Source organism: Micromys minutus, assembly GCF_963924665.1.
Source record: "Micromys minutus genome assembly, chromosome: 16".
NCBI classification, from domain to species: domain Eukaryota; kingdom Metazoa; phylum Chordata; class Mammalia; order Rodentia; family Muridae; genus Micromys; species Micromys minutus.
In genome coordinates this window covers 47,964,178-47,983,575 of record NC_137985.1, presented here as the reverse complement: position 1 = coordinate 47,983,575, position 19,398 = coordinate 47,964,178, and the positions used below count along the sequence as shown (strand labels likewise).

Below are 19,398 nucleotides of genomic sequence, written 5' to 3'. Positions count from 1 at the left end.
TGCTGCCCCTTCCTTCCATCAGTGACTTTGGGATAGATACATCTTCTCTGGGTGGCAGTGCAGGAAGCCAAGGCAACTGACACAAGGCATCTAGCACTGCCCAGAACCCCAAGGGCTTGTATGTAGTTCCTATGGTGGAGGCCACAGCACACATATATGTTCAGTAGGGTTTTTATACCTTAACAACTACAACTAGAGCCAAGCGATATCGGTGAATGCCTTTAGTCCCATTTGTACAACAACAGTGAACCTACAGCCAGAAACAAAAAGTAGGGTCAGAAACCTGTACACATGTGGCTTCTGCATTTAGTCTGAGCTGAGTATTACCAAGGGCCAGAATCTCGGTGGTAACAAGTTAGGGTAGCCTGTGTTCTAACCACCTTTGCCTCTCTTCTCTCCCAGATCAGCAAGTCAAATAGCAGGGGTTCAAGAGAGCTTGACACCTTCAAGTAATGGCAGAGAAGCGACCCCTGGGGCCTCTGGGGCCCATGATGTATGGCAAGCTGCCTCGCCTGGAGCCAGACACAGGGCCGGGACACGGCCTGCCACTTTCTGCTAGCAACCAGGACTCCTGCAATTACAAAGGTGCATACTTCTCCTGCCCCATAGGGGGTACTTCCAAGGCAGGATCTGAGCGGCTGGCATCCTGGACCCCGTATCCATCCTTGTACCCCACTGGTGTAGCAGGATCTCCACTCCGGGGTGACAACCTACTGACAAACTGCCTGGTCTACCGCCCTCCAACAGAAGGTTCGGAAAAGATACAGGACTCCAGTGAGCTCCTGCCCTTCGGTCCCCAGGCTCACGCGTACCCAGGCCCACCTCTGGCAGCACCCAAGCCTGTCTACCGCAGCCCTTTGTGTTACGGACTCTCCACTTGCCTTGGAGATGGGGGAACAAAAAGACCTTTGGATGTTGACTGGACCCTGGTGCCTGGATCCCTGCTGCCTTCTGCTGACCCACCCTGTCCTCTAGCTGCAGTTACTGGCAAGGGCCAGCCCCTGGATGGCACGTTCTTGCGTGGGCTACCATCTGGGGGACCTGGCAAGGACTCTTCCCTGACTTTTTCCCCATGCCAGGCTTTCTTGGAGAAGTATCGAACTATCCAAAGCACGGGTTTTCTGGCTTCCAAGTACACTGGTCCTTATTCTGGGGATCCCAAGCAAGCAATGACTGAGGGGCCCTCCGGTCCTTGGACTCAGCTTGCCCAGCCCCTAGGACCACCTTGCCAGGATGCAGTGCCAGCCCACTATCCACTGCCCCCACCCTCACAGGCCTTGCCCTGCCCTCCATCTTGTCGCCACCCAGAAAAGCAGGGAAGCTATGGCTCTTTGCTCCCACTGCCACCTCTAGGAGCCCACAAGGGAGCTGCGTACCAAGCTGGTGGACTGGGTAGCCCCTACCTGAGGCAACAGGCACCCCAGACTCCCTACATGCCCCCTGTCGGGATAGACAGTTATCCTTACCCTTCTGCACCACTCCCGGCACCCTCACCAGGGCTCAAGCTTGAGCCCCCTCTTGCTCCAAGGTGCCCGCTGGACTTTGTCCCCCAAACTCTGGGCTTTCCTTATGCCAGGGATGACCTCTCTCTCTATGGGGCATCCCCAGGACTTGGGGGAACACCACCTTCCCATTCCCAGAACAGTGTGCAGCCTGTGCCACATCCTGGTGCCTTCCAACGAACGTGCCAGCCTTTACCAGCCAGCCAGCCATGTTCTGACCCTGTAAGGCCTGCAGAGAAGCCAACACCAGAAGCTCAAGAGAAAATATGGCTGCCCAGCTGCAGGAAAGAGCAACTCCAACCCAGGCCCAGTGAGCGTCCTGGAGTACCTATTGTTATCCGAGACAGTCCAGTTCCTCACACCTCACCAGCACTGCACCCCTGTGCCAAGGAGCACCAGTCTGTTCCACAGAAGGATGCTAGACCTCCAAGCTCTCCACCAATGCCTGTGATTGACAATGTTTTTAGTTTGGCCCCCTACCGTGACTACCTGGATGTGCAGACACCCGAGCTCACAGATGAGCAGGACTCGGCTCAAGTCACCAGTAAGAGCCAAGACAAAGATTGCAAGGGGACCCTACCTGTTCAGGATGGGGCCTCCAAGCCCCAATGCTCTCTTCGTGAAGAGGTGGCTCTGGACTTGAGTGTGAAGAAGTCAGTGGCAGAAGGTGTCCCTGTCAAGGTCCCTAGTCCTGAAGTACATGATAAGCCCAGTGAAGCTGTGGATGGGCCAAGTATGGAAAACACAGTGTCGGGTCTACCTGGCCTAAAAAAGATGGTCACAGAAATACCCGAAATAACTGCAGAAGCCACACCAAGGACCAACTTCCACAGCTCTGTGGCCTTCATGTTCCGAAAATTCAAGATACTTCGTCCCGCACCCTTACCTGCAGCTATTGTCCCATCCCCCCCCACCCCGGCTCCAGCTCCTGTTCCTGCCCCTGCCCAGCCTACATCCAACCCCCCATCTGTGCCCATGGGACTACAGATTCTCACTCAGCCTTTGCCGGTGGCATGCTTCAACCTGGCCCTGCCTAGCCCACCAGCCATAGCCGTGGCCTCCCCGGCCCCAGCCTCTGCTCCACCTCCATCACCAGCTCCTGCCCCAGCCTCAGGCCCCGCTCCGGCCTCTGCTCAAGTTTCCACTGCAGCCCTAGCGAACTCCTCAGAACAGCACTTTACAGGGCTGCACACGTCGCTCTGTGAGGCCATCTCAGACTCTGTGGCCCATTCTCCACCAGAGAAACTTCGTGAGTGGCTTGAGACGGCTGGGCCATGGGGCCAGGCTGCGTGGCTGGACGGCCAGGGTGTTCAGGGGCTGCTAGGCAAACTGCTGTCCCAGCTGCAGAAGTTTGTGTGCACACAGAAGTGCCCCTTCCCTCATGTAGTACGGGCTGGCGCCATCTTTGTGCCTATCCATCTGGTGAAAGAGCGTCTCTTTCCGAAGCTGCCACCGGCCTCTGTGGACCATGTGCTGCAGGACCACCGTGTGGAGCTGCGGCCCACCACTCTGTCAGAGGAGCGTGCGCTGCGTGAACGTGCCCTGCACGGCTGCACCTCACGCATGCTGAAGCTGCTGGCCCTGCGTCAGCTGCCTGACATCTACCCTGACCTGCTGGGCCTACAATGGCATGACTGTGTCCGCCGCCAGCTGGGTGAGCATAGGGCAGACCTGTAGCCACTGGAGCTGTGTGAACGAGTGGTAGGTGTGTGTACTGCTTGTATGGACGGTGGGCAAAGGGACTGAGTGATCCCAGGAACCTACATTGGGGCACTGGGTGGGATTCCAGGGCTCTCGGGTTTCCCTTGCCCTTTTGACTCTAGGCACCAGTAAGATCTGTTGTGTGCAAATGTTCTTGGCCCCCTCTTGGATGGCCTCTGTCTTAGAGTTTCATTGCTGGGAAGAGAGAACCAAGACCAAGGCAACTCTTACAAAGGGAAGCATTTAATGGGGGCTGGCTTCAGTTTCAGAGGTTTAGTCCTTTATTGTGGCAGGGAGCACGGTGTCGTGCATGGCAGACACGGGGCTGGAGAAGGAGCTAAGAGTTCTACATGTTGATCTGCAGACAGCAGGAGGGGACTGTGTGTCACACTGGGTGTAGCTTGAACATAGGAGATCTCAAAGCCCATCCTCACAGTGACACACTTTCTCCAATGCTGCACCTACTCCAACAAGGCCACATCTTTTAATAGTGCCCCTTCTATGGGCCAAGCATTCAGACACATGCCTCTCTGTGGGCCATTACTATCCAAACCACCATAGCCACTTTCTCCGTTTCTTCTGTCTTATATACGCTTCTTATGGGCCTTTGGACAGGCTGTGTTTTCTATCTGAAAAATTCTCTTCAGTGTCTTCCATCTGAACACTAACCCTAAGTAACCCTCTGTATGCTGCCTGTTGGCACCTGGGCCTCTACTGTCCTCGTCCCCCAGCCCCCACCCACAGGCCTCAGATCTGCTTCGCTCTCACTTCACACCTGCAGTCTTCCCAGTCCTGGTGAAGCATCCTTGTTCACTTCCTGTCTCGCAGGACCCCATGCTCCTTCCCACATAAACACTTACCTTTGAATTGTGTCTTCTCTGGTCTTCTGGCATGTGCATACCCGTGATGCCCTGACTGTTTGTGGTTCTCTTTTCCTCCACAGTGATGCTTTGTCCTGATTCTTCAGTTGCACTCTTTTTCAAAGTATCTCTTTATATAACCCAGAGTATCCTCAAACTCACGATGGCCCTGCCTCTCTAGTACCTGACTATGATTATGTGCCCTATGCTTAGCTTTGGAGCTTTTTAAAAAATAAGTGTTCTAGAGGACACACATGTTGCAGTGTTGTATGGTAGGGACACTCAGACTTTTTAGGCCATGACAAGGTGAGGGTATTGTAGCCTTTTCTGAGTCAGGAAACTGACTTCTGGATTCCTGGCCCTTTCTGGAGCCTTCCTGCTGTCACAGGTGTGCCACCCAGCCCCTTGTTCTGAGCAATGTATTCTACTTCCTTAACTAGCTAAGAACCCTGCTGTGGACAGCCGAGGGGGGGGGGGGGGGGCTGAGGCAGAGTACCATGGAATAGGGCCCTGGCTGGCCCACATTCCTGAGTCTTGCTGTGTCTAGGGATAGAGGGTCAGGGCCCCTTTCCTGGGCTTGCCTGCTTGTTAGAAGTGTGAGCCTCCCACTGATTCGTTTGGTAACCCTTGCTCCCCCCTGAGCTATGGTTGCGCCTAGAGTAGTGGTTTCCTGCCACTGCTGGTCATGACCACTTTTGAGGAGCAAGCGGCCCTTTCGTAGGGTCACATGTCAGCTTTGCTCCTATCTGGGTTCCTGTAATCTGCCTTCCGTCTGCACTGGTTTCACAGTAGCTTGGCCCCTGGCTCCTGCCCTGGGATTTTTGTGGCAGAAAGAAAAATAATGGCAGAGGCTTCTCTTGTTTACTCAGTTTCCTCTGCTATATGGTGAGCTAACCCAGCCGGTGTTGCCCATCCTGCCACCCCCTGTCCTTGCTTCCCAGCAGTCTCTTCTGAGCTGTCCTCGGCAGGTAGAGCTCTGGTGTCCCTGGGGTAGGAGGGTGTCTTTTTAGCAAGCTGCCTTTGGTCTGATGAGTAGGCTCTTCCTGATGCTGTGACACTGCCAGGCGTGCAGGACACTGTTCTGGGTGACTTTGAGACTAGGAGATGGGACCTTGCGGTTTGGGTTTTGCAGTCTCTAACTGTGCTTTCCTTTTGTAGGTGGCTTTGAAACTGAGGCTAGAACTTTATCCCCGTCAGAACCCACAGTGACCAGGGATGAACCAGAAAGCCAAGCCCTAGCTGGGAAGTTGCCAGCCCCCAAGGTCAAGAAGCCAGGGAGGAAGCCACCAACGCCTGGCCCTGAGAAAGCAGAGACAACTACTGGGGAAGGGTCACGTAACCCTTCACCTAGCTCTGGTGCCGACACCAGCCCACCAGGTCCCACCCTGAGGGCCCGATTCCGCAACCTGTTAGAAAATGCCTGGCTCAACGGTGTGGCACTGCCTACTTGGGGCCACAAGGCTTCCGGAACAGATCGGCCCTCACCTCACCCTCAGCTCTTGGGTAGCCAGACCCATCATCTGTAGCACGGTTGCTAGTGCTGTTGGGACAGCCAACCATCTGGGGACCACTGTGTGCCTGTCCTGACATCTAACTGCCCCAGGGCTAGGAATGGATATGGGACTGGGCCCACCTAACTGGGCAGAGACTTCTGAACTTTAATTTGAAGATCTTTGTTAAGAGATTCCTTCCCTTGAGAAAACCTGTGGGCATTGGAGCCAACCCCGCCTGGCCTTGAATCCTGACTGCTGTGTCCTAAGCAAACACTTCACCTCTCATGAGCCCTTGTTCCCTATTTGTAGAATAAGACAACACAGCCTACCTCACAAGGGTTGTTGTGGGGATGATGTCTGAAATACAACTACCATGCTTTGGTTTGCTTCTTGCCCAGGATAGACCTGTGACCTTAATTAGGTTGTGGAATAACAAGACTGAGGTTGGCAGAACATCCTTGTCAAGTCTTCATGTGTCTTGGGACCCAGTTACTTTAGTAGAGGGACATGGTACAATGTGTATGACTCATGGGCTTCTTCCCCCGGGCCACCAGGTGCAGGGAGCTGGCCTGGAGAAGCTAAGTCTGCTCTGGGTTCATATCTATAACCTACCTGGGCTGCATTTCATACCCATGTAGGGTTGTGTAGAGTTGTATGCTTCTAGAGCCAAGCAGCTACAGGGGACTGGATCTGACAGGCTGTATAAGCTCAACGCTGGGAGAAGTTCTGGGTTGGACACTCATGGTATTTCCCAAGGCTCTTGGGGTCTCCTCTCTGCCGTGGGCTGAATTTAGTTGGTGGCCAACAAGTTCCTGTCTTGTTTAAGGGTTTTGATGAGACTGGGTACTACAGGACAACTATTAAAGCATTTGGGTTTTTGGAGCTGGGATCTAGCTTTGTATTTGAGGGGTCATAGATTTATGTTCCATATCACCCCACACCAATTGGCTGGCCTCCTTGCTCCTGTGCAGGGTGTCGTGAAGGTCTCTAGTACCCCATTCCCACGGCCCGCTCACACCTACTGGCTAGTCACTCTACCCTAGGAAAGACCTTCCCATGATTATAGAGAATCTTAGAGACTAGCGTCACCACATCTGTGTGTCTGGAACTGTCACCCCTCCCTTTGTATCATCATCAGCGTCACTGTAGAGAGAGTTCCTAAGCCCACCCTCCACATTCCCCACCGTGCCTCTTCCTGAACATGGCTTTCTTCCACCTGTGCTAGAACAAGTCTGCCGGAGCCCATCAGAGCTGTGTGCAGCTACAGCCTGTGCCCAGCTACACTAGCTGCAGGGATTAGCCTGGCCTGGAGCCTGGACTGAATGTGGCAGCTGCCACTGCCCTTGTGCAGGCCCAAGAAATTTGGTTATGTGTGAATCTGTTTCCTATCACTATAGACAGACGTTCATGAGGATTGTTTGGGTTTATGGGTTTTGATTTTGCTTTTAGTCTCTTCCTGTAGCCCCAATGGGCCTAAAAATTGAGGGGGTGGTAGTGGTGGTGGTGGTGGTGGTGTGTATGTGTGTGTGTGTGTGTGTGTGTGCGCGCGCGCGTGCGCGCGCTTTACCACACTCAGTTTTGGGTAGTGGTTCAAGACATTCACGGTTGAGCCAGGCACATCTGGTGATGACTTTCTTGGCAGGATCCTGAGGTAGACCAGCATGCCTCATGGCAAGAGCTCGCTCGTACATGTGTCATCTGGGCATTTATAGGCCTGTCAGCATTCGATCATCTGGCTTCACCTGGTTTGAATCTTAATCACTTCAGACACACCACCTCCAAACACAATAGCTGGGTTAAACTCCCACCCTCTCACCACACAATGGGGACTAAAATTTCAACACACGAACCCTGGGGTGGCCAGGGCAGGATCATGTTGAAACTACATCTAGATCCAGCACCTGGTCTTGGAAATGGGTGGGAGTAGGAACTGTGTGTCACACTGTCTCCAGGACCAACCAGGAGAGTGTTGTCCATCTGTCCCCACCCTCAATCCCCTTCCCTGTTAGATGACAGTGCGCTCTTCAGGATTCCATGTTTCCACCCAGGACTAGAGAGACCTGAGAACTGTACTTTCCATCAGTTTACAAGTCCTACACTTCAAATTCAGTTTCACACGCTCCTGATTCTGAGTCCATCCCCCAGTGCCTCGGAGCATGGCTAGACCCACACATCACCCAACTAATACCAGGAGGGGGCTCAAGCCTTGAGACTCCAGTGTGGGAAAACCTGGCATTAACACTCAAGAGGCTGAGGGCCCCCAGCAGCCAGTTTTGCTGAGAAGCAGAGTCACCAGGGTGAGTGGAGGAACAGCTCTTCCGTAGTTGTAGTCCGGGTAGGGAGGCAGCAGGAGGAGCTGGGATGAAGTGATGAAGGCTGGTGCTTTTTGGTAGCCTCCATGTGCCCTCTCTCCTGGTTGGCTAAGAGGGTTGAGCTGAACCAACTCTTGGCCCCTCAAAGCAGCTGGGAACATGGCTGAGTGCCTCTTATTTCCCCCGCTGGAAATGTAGGGGTTCTTCTAGTCCCACCTGTCACCTCGCCTGAGGTAGACTGCTGGGGGCAGCCAGCCAGCACAAGCTTTTTGTTATTGTTTGCCAGCTGCTGTTTTGCTGTTTTACATGTTTTCTGGGCCTCCTCTCTGGCTGCCACCTCCAGACACTGACAGTACAGCCTTTTCAGGTACCCCTTTGTTTATTTAGCAGGAGGAACTGTAGAGCCAACCGTTTCTGGCTGGCCAGAATGTCTGGGTAGACTGAGGTTGGCAGGCAGGTAGGGTACCCTGTGTAGTCTGGACATAAATCCTTGGGCAAAGATGTGTTGACCTTAGGATGCTCTTCCCAGGCCCTGGCTCTTGGGACTGAGCTATGCAGTGCAAGTGACTCCCTGGAGCCCCAGGCAGAGGAACATTGTACTGAAAAATTGGTATTCACAATGGCTGCGGTTTCCTGTCTGGTATCCTCTAACCAAACCCCTTCAGAGTCATGGAAACTTTCTAAGACTCAGCCAAGGGATTAGAGTGCCTGTCACTTCTGGATACACAGAAGCAGCTATGCATTTAGGGAACCGCAGGGCCTCTCCATACGCCACCATCGTAGGAATCGGACCAGAAGGTGGACACAGGCAGGTCTGGGTGCTCATCTGTTCCTTCTCTCAAGGGCAATCTTTGTTCCTCAGCTGGCTGGCAGGTCCAAAGTTTCCATAATGTGTGGGTGGTCTGTATCCTCTCACTGGGTCACTTGTTCCCCACAGGGAGTCCGGCTCCAGTCCGGGCCTGGAGCCCTTAATATCTTCAAGTTGAAGACCATATCTGACAGAACAGACAATATGGCTTGACTAGAATCATGTTTTTCCCACCCCACTCTCATGGTCTGGCTACTTGTTTCTCTTCCCTCACTGGGTCTCCCCGCTCTTTTGCAGTTTGGAGAATCTTGGGGCTGTTGAATCAACAGAGGTCTAAGACCTCTCTGGCCAGACCAGCTACCATTCAGCCAGAATGACTGAATTGCTGCGTGTGGTCTTACTCTCTAGACTGGTGCTAAGCCTTCTTGAGTCAGGCTTCTGAGCTGCCCTCCTATGGCTGCTCTCTTCCCACTGGTGTTAATTAGGCAGGATAATATCAAGAGTTCAAAGTGACTTCTCATGGTAACTTCCATTTCTCACTCTTGTATACACTGGAAGGCCCAGAAACAAGCATCTTTAAAAGGCCACAACCTTCTTCAGAGGCCACCAACTTTGTCCCACAGGACCAGTCCTTGATGTCATGACCGAGACTCTGGCCCCCTCTTGAGAATAAAAGCTTGTGGGCTGTAGGTCCCTCTGCTCTGTTCTTTGGGGCACTATATAGGCATCAAGTTCCATCTTGAGTGAACCCCACAATAAGGGCCCAATGTAAGCATTCAGGATGCTCACCCTGCCTTTAGCCCTGCATGCTCTGTGTATACATACTGGCTATTGGTCTCTCATCTTCTTAGGTGTGGTCCCCATACATGGGTAGTCTGTGAGGGCCTGCAGAACCGTCGACAAGACCTGACTCCTTCTGTCCTGGCCTATCTGTGTATGCTGCAGGGAGCCTGCGGGCTTGGTTTTATATGTCCACTTCCTGGAAAGGTAGGAGCTGAAGGAATGTGAAGCCTGGCTTTGCAACCATGGACATGGGAGCGTTTCCCCCAGTTTTGTGCAGCGTGGAAGTGCGGTGAGGCAGGAGCTTGAAAAAAAGTAAGTCCTGGGCTTGCCCTTTCTGCTCTGGTCTCCTCAGCTTTACTCCTTGAGGTCGAGGTCCTGTCTGGGAGCCCTGGGTGAGGTGAGGTGACTTAGAAGACATATAAGGTTTACTTGGGGAAGGGAAGAACAGTACAAATGGCCACCTGGAGGTATAGAAAAGGCTCAATAATACTGAAACAAAATGGAGCATGGTAGCATGTATCTCTAATCCTCCATCTTGGAGGCTTAGGCAGGAGGACCACTGCAAATTTGAAGCCAGCTTGTGCTATGCAGTGAGTTAATGGCCGTTGAGGGCTACATAGTGAGAAACTGTCACACACAAAAAATTGCTCACTAGTGCTTCCCACCCCCATCTACCTGGTCATGGGTTAAGATGGCAGTCAAACGGGAGAAAAGGAGTTGATACCATCTGGAGCCCTTTTAAATGCCCAGAGTGGTCCTTGACAGCATTCTTATGTGGTGTGGACGTAAGACTCCTCTGTACATGTCTGTTCTTTGCCTCTGTTCTTCCCTTAGGACCAAAGTTCTGCCTCTGTCACCATAGCCCAAGTCAAGTAGCTTTTAGGAGTCAGACTGGCTACCCCTTAGCTCTGCCCAAGGCAGATGGATCCCTGCTGTATGGAGTCTATATTCCAACACTGGCAGAAACTCAGGTTTGGCAGATCATCAGATGCCTCCTATACATCACTTCCTGAGGACAGCCAGGTTAATTAGACTCTGCTTGCCTGGCAGAAGGGCCTCTATTCGGTGTGGGGTACAGGCTGTGGTGGAGCTTCAGTCCCCAGTGTAGGCCCTCCCTCTACTTTTAGCTTAACTATAGAGGTGCAGTCATGGGGTCCAACCCAAGCCTCCTGGGTGGAAAACATGATGTTCTAGTTGGCATTGTGATGGAAACTCGGAATAGCAGGCTACTGTCCTTTTGTTTGAGTAAAGGTCTCAAAGGCTCAGCCTGTTTCTTAGGAAGAGGTCCTTTTCTGGCCAGACTCACCAGGACAAAGAGAAGAGGGATGAGCTGGAGGTTCAGCAAGGCCCCATCCCTGGGGCCTCTCGAGGCTCTGGAGCTGCGGGTGCCTGGAGCAAAATGGGAAGGCTGAGTAGATTTTCCATCCTCCAAGCCCTGAGAGATTTCTAAGTGTGGTGGCTGTTCCCAGGACACTTGGAGCCAGTGTACCCTGGGGGCTCATAGGAAAGATAAGAGTAGATTTGGCCCTTCGGTGCTGTGTGGAGAAGGAGGAGGGAGGTCGGGGAGGCAGAGGGATGGAAGACAAGAACAGAGGGAGAGTTCACTGACTAAGGACTGGGAGGAGCATCTCTAACTGCAGACCCTCAGTTTCCTGCAGGGAGCCCAGGCCTTGGAGCATGGAGTCTTGAACAATGGCCTTATTTGGTACAGTCCCAAAGAAGGCAGTTTGCACTCTGGCAGTCAGGGGTTCTTGGCTAAGAGGCTCATCACAGGCTTCAGGGAGCTGGGGAGATGCAGAGGGGTCCTCTCACCAGCCCTAGGACCCACCCTCTGAGCTGAGCACTCACTAGAATTCCTCCACCACCTCTTGACCAAAGTTCTGCAGAGGCTGGAGGACTGAGGTTAGCTGAGGTCAGGAGACAACAGAGAATGAAACAGCTTTGCACAGCATAGCCCAGCCACACCCCTTTCCTCCTTGCCTCCATCCTCTCATGTCGCCTGACTCCTCTGCAGTCCACGAAGCTCCTGGGATTCAGAATTAGTCTTATTCTCCAAGGCCTTGGTGAAGGGGTGACCCAAGATCAAAAGCCACATCTCATAAAACACTAGATCTGCTTTCTCCCCTAAGTGAGTGGGGGTGGGGATGGGAATAGTAGCCAGGACTCCTGTCCTCTGAGAGCTCTGGGATAGGACCACACCCTGGCCCGGGGTTGCTGGCCCAACCCCCACTGCTCCCATCCAGTGGTCCAAGGGCCTGCCTTTACTGCCTGCTTTTGGTAGACTAAGGATGTAAGAAATGACTTCTACCTTTAAGTGGATGAAAACCGTCAGCAGTGGGAAGTTTTAGGGCATGAAAAGTCCATGATACACAATTTCCATGTTTGTATATGAAATTTCACTGGAACACAGCCAGCTCACTTTCTGTGACATACCTCAGAGGGCTGGCTAACTGTGTTCTCCCTGTAAGGGGGCCACAACGGACAAAGAATATTCATTCCCAAGCCCTTTATGGTAATCTGCCAACCCATGCTCTAGTGTGTCTAATGGAAGGGTGATGTCCTGTCCCCTCAGACTCAACAGTAGGAAACCTAGTCTCCCAGGAGCAGCTCCATGATGACTTGCAGACGTACCACAGTCCTGCCTGAAGGGTAGTTTCGCTATTAAGGGGATGATGAGGTTTTAAGTTGAACGCTGAGTGTGGTAGACACTGAGTTGGGCAGGGACCCAAACCAAGGCCCTGTCTCTGGGAGCTACAGATTAGAGCCCACCAGATGGTAATGCTCACGAGGAGAGGCTGCACAGGGGAGGTGGTTGGGACAGCCACTTAACAGTGAATTAGCACTTCCTAGGCTGAGGGTCTACTCCAGAACAACCCCGGGTTGTGGTTGACGGAACCCGAGAGGCCTTGGATTTCTCTGGTGTGGACCAATAAGACTGCTTGACTCTCCCTTTAAGGGGGCCTCACAGGGAAGATGCAATTCTGACCTCGGGGATAGAGCTGACCACTGTTGTCCCCTCTTGAGACAGAGGGTTAAGGTTGAGAGTTGACGATTGTGTATCTCTGAGCCTAGGTTTCTCATAGACCTCTAGCACACAAGCTTTGCTTTTGAGGGTTCTGTCCCTTCTCAGAGGGACAGTGAGACCCTAAGAGAGATTGGATGGCCCAGAGCAGTACATGGGGCCCAAGCTCACTTACCATTGGCTGTTATGCTGGATGGTGGGATCTGCTATATGATGGGCCAGGTGACTAGTCAGGCCTTGGAGATGAATGGGGACGGAGCTCTTGAACTTGAATTCCATGTAAATGCTCACCCACTCCTTCACATTGCTAGGGAAGGATGGGAGAGTGCAGCGTCATGGTTACCTTTGCTAGTACATGCTTCTAGAAGCAAGTTTTGAGCTCCTAAGTGGGCACCCGATATTCCTTCCTCCAAGGGCAGAGCTCCACGAGGCTAGCTCTACACAGCTGGCTTAGACAGAGTTCCTACTGGTGTTCCCCCACCTACACTTGAACCTCTTGGCTTTGGGTCCGGGGTGGAGCTGCTCCAGAGACATGTCTGCAAGACAGTAGCTAAGTTGGCTAAGTAAGTGAGAATGGGCTGGGCTGGAAGTGTGGACAGACCGGATGGGATTCTCGACCCACCTGAATAGGGACAGGGGCTGGTCCTGGAGCTCAGCTTTGTAGAATCTTGATATCTCATAGGAGACCTGTAGGACATCCTGGAGGTCAGGTTGACTGGGAGATGCCTGTCCTAAGGTCCAGTATGGGGTGGGTCAGGCTTTAGACAAGTTAAGGGGGAACCTGAGAGCCTTCTCCAGTGTGGTCTCCCAGGCAGGGATAGCTGATGACACAGCCTGGTCACTGACTTTTCTCAGAGCTTTCTCTTCCCTCAGCAAGCTTTACCCTCGGGGCATGGCTGGGTTCCTTCCATGCTAGCCTTCCCAAATATGCCAAGCTGGTACAACTCTCACTGGGTATCACTGAACCAATTGCTAAAAGCTATAGAGACCGGTTAAAGAGGGAGGCAGGGAGAACCATCCAGCCGCAGAAGCAGAGGAGGGGGACATCTTACCAGCCAGAGGTTAAAAAAATCTGCTTTTTCAACAGGAAAAAAGGGCTGAGAACTAGGCAGAAGCAGCTGGGGCAGGAAGGGCCTCATGATTGTGGAAGCTAACACTGATGATTTCCTGGGTAAGGTCATTCATGTTGTATCCTGCAGAGTCACAGGCAGCAGTCTGGGAAGCTGGGACAGCTCCCTTTCTCACCATGGCCTGCTCAGGGCTTGGGCAGATTGAAGTGGCTTCTCTGTAGAGCCAGGCCTTTAGGAAGCAACCAGTGGGTACAGGATAGGCCTGGCGGGTGCAGGGTGGTATGCTTAAGGAGAGGAGCCCACTCGGGCATCTACTAGCGGCAGAGAAGAGCTTCCCTGCGTGACTGAAGGAGTCACATGACTCCTGAGGTGCTGCTGGCCTCCTTGGTAAATGGGGGATAAAAATCCCTTTCCTAGAAGGCTGCTGGAGACCTGAAGGATGCAGGCAGGAGCACACCCAAGTGCTTGGGTAAAGTTCCCTTGCTCTCCTCAGTGAGCTGGTTCTCACAGAAATCTGGGTGACCTCATCCAGGGAAAGACTGGGTAAGCTGTTACTCAGAGGACGCAGCTGGCTGGGAGCTCTCAGAGGCCTCAGCTTCAGTTAGGGAAGTAGGGGACTCTGGAGAGAGGGAAGTATCAGTCAGGCTTGAGGAATTTCTGAAAGCCTAGAGGGCATGGACCAATTGCTCCTATCTTGCAGGAGGCAACCTTCAGGCAGCTCTTAGAGAACGATCTAGAAAAGAAGAACCTGAGAACTTAAAATAACACTTGCGCTTGCCTGTGATCACCTGTGTTACCCCAGAGCTTGGGAGATAAAATGGGATCAGGGTCAGAGCGTGGAGTCATAGAAGCAGACTTCGGTTTATGAAAAGGGAAAAGTTTTGCAGCAGCCGGGACCATGGCCCCGACAACCCCAGATCTCTGGAGGTAGTCCACTTTCCTACCAGTTGAACCCAAGGATTTATGTCTATTTATCTATCATTTACATGGCCCTGCCCCCAGCACAAGTAGCTTGACTGCCCTTTGCCTGTCTTTTTTCACTGTACTCAGACAATCCTGTCCAAACCCAGCAGCTGGAATTAGGAAATGGCAGAAAGGCCAGCTGAGGTCATGGAGCACAGATGGTAATGGAACCAAATGTGAACCTCTTATTCACCCGTCTGGGCTAAGGTATTCCTGGCTGAGCAACCTGGGCTCAGGGCCCTACGCTGTCAAGGCCCAGGTCAGTAGAGAATCACACCCACTCACCAGAACAAGAGGGCATGGACATTCTTGAAGTTGGAGAAAACCTCGTGGTAGATGAGCAAGAGCTGAGGCAGAGGCATGGTATTCAGTGTGTACACCCCTCCTTGAGTCCCTCCATCTGTGCTGGCCTCTGCAGTGGTCTCATGCCTGATCCTGGTTCAGCTGGGCCCTTCCACTGTTCCCCTCTAGTGGCCTGGGGTTTGTGATTTCTCTGTGCTGAAATCCTAACCCGGATCCATCTGCCCCAGGTCTGTACATCTGCAGGATTTACCTCCATAGTCCAGTCACCCTGGGCTCTGCCTCCACCAGCCACCAGCCTGGGCAGCCTCTCCCATCCTCATTAGCCGTAGAATCCTTTGCCAGACCCTCTGCAACTTGGGTTCTCCCAACAATGCCCCACCCCCCCATCCCCCACCCTGGTGCCTGGGAAGCCCTTTGTTATTTGATGTGCCCCCACCACCCCATCCACCAAAGTTAAAACACTCCCCAATGCCAGGTGTGGTGGTGCATGTCTTTGATCCCTACACTTAGGAAACTGAGGCAGGTTCACTGTCAGCCTGAGCAACATAGTGGGAATCTACTCAAGTGAGCAAAAACAAACAAACAAAAGGGCTGGAGAGATGGCTCAGTGGTTAAGAGTACTAGCTGCTTGTCCAGAGGTCCTGAGTTCAATTCCCAGCAACCACATGGTGGCTCACAACCATCTGTAAGGGGATCTGATGCCCTCTTCTGACATGTGGGTCTACATGTAGATAGAGCACTCATACATAAAATAAATAAAAATTAAAACAAAAACAAAAAGAGGGCTGGGCATGCCACTTGGGAGGTAGAGGCAGGTGGAGTTCTGAGAGTTTCAGACAAGCCTGGTCTACAGAGTAAGTTCTAGGCCACAGTTGTCTTGAAACAACAAGGAAAAGAAAAGAGGATGGTTCATTGCTGTGGTAGAGTTCTCACCTTTACCCAGCCTGTGACATTATAATCTGGTCTGGATTAGACCTGAGGACCGTGGCTCCTATGGTAGGAGCTGCCCTTGGACTCCTGTTATCTTCTGAGTTGCACATGAATCGTTCAACAAACAGAACGCTGTATGCCAAGTGAGAAAAGGCAGTTCCTGTTCAGGATGCCGGCCCTGCTCCTGGTTCCAGGATGGAGCTGGGCTTCACTTAGCCAGGTGACCAGGGTTTCTGGTCCCAGATGAGGCTGTGTGCTGATAGAAAGCCAGCAGGCACACATGGAGAACATGCTCTATTTCTGGTAGGTGAGTTCTTCCCCCACTGTGAGATTTTTTTCCCCATCTGTAATGACGTCAAAGGAGTATTTCTGCTTAGCCTCTTCTCTGACTCCTCTCAGGAGCACAGCATGGCACTCAATAGATTTTCCTATTTGTGTCTAAGTGCTGTTGGGAGCCACAGTCTGTAGAGTGTGTGTTATGGCTGTGCCTGGCATGCTCAGAAGGAAATTAGAGCAGGAAAGATTATCTTCATCTACATCCCTCTACCCATCGAGCAGGTGCCACACCTGGTAGCAGATAAACCTATCCAACATCCAGCACCCCAAGGGTACCAGGTTCCAGGCAGCTGCTGTTGATCCTAAATGTCACAGAGTGGGTCATATGACTAGGTCCTGAAACGGAGAAACTCAAGTTCTGCAAAGACATATCCTGGCCAGGGTGAGGGAGGGTAGTGGTCTGGGTAGGAGCAGGACCCACAGATGACTCTGTGAAGCCAAAGCTATATGGGGTAGAGGGAAGGCTGGAGAAGTGTTGGAGGGAGAGGGTGGGCCGGTGGGAAGCCTTGGCCCAGGGTGGCTGGGTTGTAGAGCCACCTGGGGTACAAGGTTTGAGGTTTGAATGGAAGAGTCTCTAGCTGAGAGCACAGTCACAGAGGTTTAGAAGAGTCACTGGCTCCTGTGGTGACAGAGGAAACTGGGACCAGGATTAAGGCTGGTGGTGGGAAGATACAGGTGGCGGGATGCAGAGGAGGGGGGTGGGGAGTGGAGGGAGGATGCATGTGAAGGGTGTGACTGAAGGCAGCGGCAGCACAGAAGTACCACTGGATACTGGGCCTGTGTCCAAAGCTACAGTGTTTTCAGATGACCTGGAGCCCACTTGGGAGGTGAGGTTCTGTCCTAATCTTCTGGGAGATGCAGACAACAGGGGCTCTGTAGCTTTCAGTATGTTAGACATCCATAGAAAGATAGGCAGCCCTAAGGAGGTTCTTGGAGCCAGCACCACAGATGAGGATGCCTCTGGCCTGGAGTGGTCATCCCTCCATGTGGGCACTGGTGTCTGGACAGTGGGATTGGGGATATGCCGTAACAGGTGTGGAGGTCTAGAGAGTATGCGGGGAGAGGCTTAGCTCCCTCTGTAGAAAAGGCTCCTGCCCTCCTCCCCAGGGTCTCCGATTCCCTCTCAACTGAGCTGATGTCACCAGCAGTATTTGTCAGGATGGCCAGTAGAAGGTTGTTACTTTGCTGAGCTGATGTGCCAGGGGATGAGAGGAACTGGTCAGGGGCTTCATTAGTAGAGAGGAGGGTCAGGGTAGAAGCTGAGACTACTAGGAAGGCTGCAAAAAAAAGAAAGAAAGAAAGAGGGAAGGAGGGAAGGAAGGAAGGAAGGAAGGAAGGAAGGTCTGGCTTTTTAATGTCTGCTGGGCGTGGCTGGCCCCTAACCTCTCAGAACCTGGCATATCTTGTTCACTTAGGTACTGGAGAGTCCTGCCCAGGCTCTCCTACAGTGGGATTTATTAAACCAGCCTCCTCAATCAGCTGAATATAATAACTGACTCCTTGTTTATCTGTGTACTAGCCCCACCCCCCTGATTCAGCTGTCAGTGATAACCCTGCTCACCTCCCTGTTCAACTCTAAACATGCCGGGCTTCCAGGGTACTTTGGCTTCTTTAGCAGAGAGCCCAGTCTACCCGATCTCAGCTTCTCTGTGCCTGTGTCTGGGTCTGTCATTTCCTTATTCTCCTGTCATTCCGGTCAGGCGTTGTGATGGATGAAGTGTGTTCTTTCCTGTCCTCAGTGAGTGGTATTTTGGTGGCAGGAGATGTAGGGACAGTGGTAGTCAGAGGTGAGTGTTACGAGGGTAGTGGAGGGGCCAACTGTGCTGTGGGATCTGTGTGTGGTCCACCCCGCCCCTCTCCCAGCTTAGTTCCAGCTTGGTCCAGCTTCCATTCCATCAGACCGGGAGGGCCTGGGTTAGGGCAGATCAGAAGAGAGCACCTCCTTTGTGCCAGCAGCCTTTCCTAGCGTTCTGGTCAGAACCTTGCACTAAGTACATGGGGAGGCAAGTTTGGGTGGAAGGGTCCGTCCCAGACCCCCTGCTAGCTGCATCTCTGTGTTAGGTAGTTTTGTCAACTTGGCATAAGCTAGAGGCATCTAAGAAGAAATCTCAGCTGAAAAAAAATACCTCCATGATATTGGTCTATGGGCAAGTCTGTGAGGGCATTTTCTTGATTAACGGTTGGTGTGGGTAGTGCCGACCCTGGCCAGGCACTCCTGGGGTGTATAAGAAAGCAGGGTGAGCAAATCAGGGAGAACAAGTCCTTCTCCACGGCCTCTACCTCTGTTCTTGGCTCCATGTTCCTACCCTGAATTTGCCTTTGCTTTGTCTGGTGGGATGTGACCAGAGATCAAATAAGCCCCTCTTTCCCTAAATTGTCTTTGGTTGTAGTCTTTACCACAGCAATAGAAATGGAAGGATTGCCCACTCCCCCTGCAGGAGACTGGCCGGAGGCCTAGAACCTCTTAGCACCCCTAGCTCAGGGATAAACATGGAGCAGACTCAGCCCTCTTAACTCTTACTGAGAAACCTAGAGGTTTGCAGCCTTTTTCCCTAAGGGGTCCTGGCCTCACTGGACCACCAGCCCTGTCCTGGGGATCAATACTATTCTTATCAGCTTATCAGCGAGGCTAGATAGGGGGAAGAAAAGAACTAGAACCCGAAGGAGAGAATCCTCCATAGCAATTGAACCTGGGACATCGCAGCCAGGATCCTACCAAACCCCGGCACCTTCTACTTGGGCACACCCCTTCCCACCTGGAGGTGTCTGTCTGTCTGTCTGTCTGTCTGTCTGCTTACTTATCCATTTAGCTCAACTGAGTAAAGACTGCCACGTTGCACAGCAGTGCTACTGCCGTGTCCCCAGCCCTTTGGCTTTTTTTTTTTAAACCTTGAGACCTGGACTCACCAAGTGGCTCAGGCTGGCCTTGAGTCACTCTAAGCCTAGCCAATTCTTCAGTTTGCAAGCTTCCTGCCTCAACCTCCCTCTTGAATTAAAGCCATGGATCACTAACCACAGTTAGCAGAAATATTTTTCTAAGAAGGAGAACTATCGTTTGTGACACAGTTCTACCCCCAGCCCCGAGAACAGATCCACACCCCTACAGGCCTTCCCATTCAGCCCACTCCCTTGGCTTTGCTGCTTGCTATCTGTAGCCCTATACTCTGCTGGCCCCAGGAAGCTGTTGCCCTCCTTGGAGAGCCATTTCACTATCTGGCTGGGAGCTGGTATGGGGGAGATGTCTCCCAGGAAGAGGAGAGAGCTTTTGATAGCTCCCACCTGCAATCCTGGATCCACAATCCCTCTTCTCCCTGA

General features: G+C 52.5%; 1 protein-coding gene and 1 pseudogene across 3 annotated transcripts; one reads left to right on the top strand and one right to left on the bottom strand.

Moving 5' to 3' along the window:
* Nucleotides 1-452: 452 nt before the first annotated feature.
* LOC308431277 (uncharacterized protein C15orf39 homolog) lies at nt 453-5,950 on the top strand (the record flags this gene model as incomplete). Of its 2 annotated transcripts, none has more annotated exons than XM_080930641.1 (2): nt 453-3,156; nt 5,222-5,950. In XM_080930641.1, the coding sequence occupies 2 exons, from the start codon at nt 453-455 to the stop codon at nt 5,587-5,589; spliced, it is 3,072 nt and encodes a 1,023-aa protein (XP_080786767.1). In that variant the 3' UTR covers nt 5,590-5,950. The 2 variants fall into 2 exon arrangements, with proteins under 2 accessions (XP_080786767.1, XP_080786768.1); XM_080930642.1 differs by having other exon boundaries at nt 453-3,203; nt 5,222-5,336.
* A 1,848-nt stretch (nt 5,951-7,798) lies between these two features.
* On the bottom strand, nt 7,799-17,666 carry LOC308431242 (taste receptor cell protein 1-like; annotated as a pseudogene). The gene is made up of 11 exons: nt 17,645-17,666; nt 17,177-17,360; nt 16,360-17,126; nt 13,534-13,674; nt 13,104-13,168; nt 12,657-12,788; nt 11,459-11,591; nt 11,308-11,366; nt 11,069-11,214; nt 10,766-10,848; nt 7,799-7,912 (listed from the first exon to the last, which is right to left on the bottom strand). The product of its transcript is annotated as a taste receptor cell protein 1-like (transcript).
* Between the last annotated feature and the right edge of the window lie 1,732 nt (nt 17,667-19,398).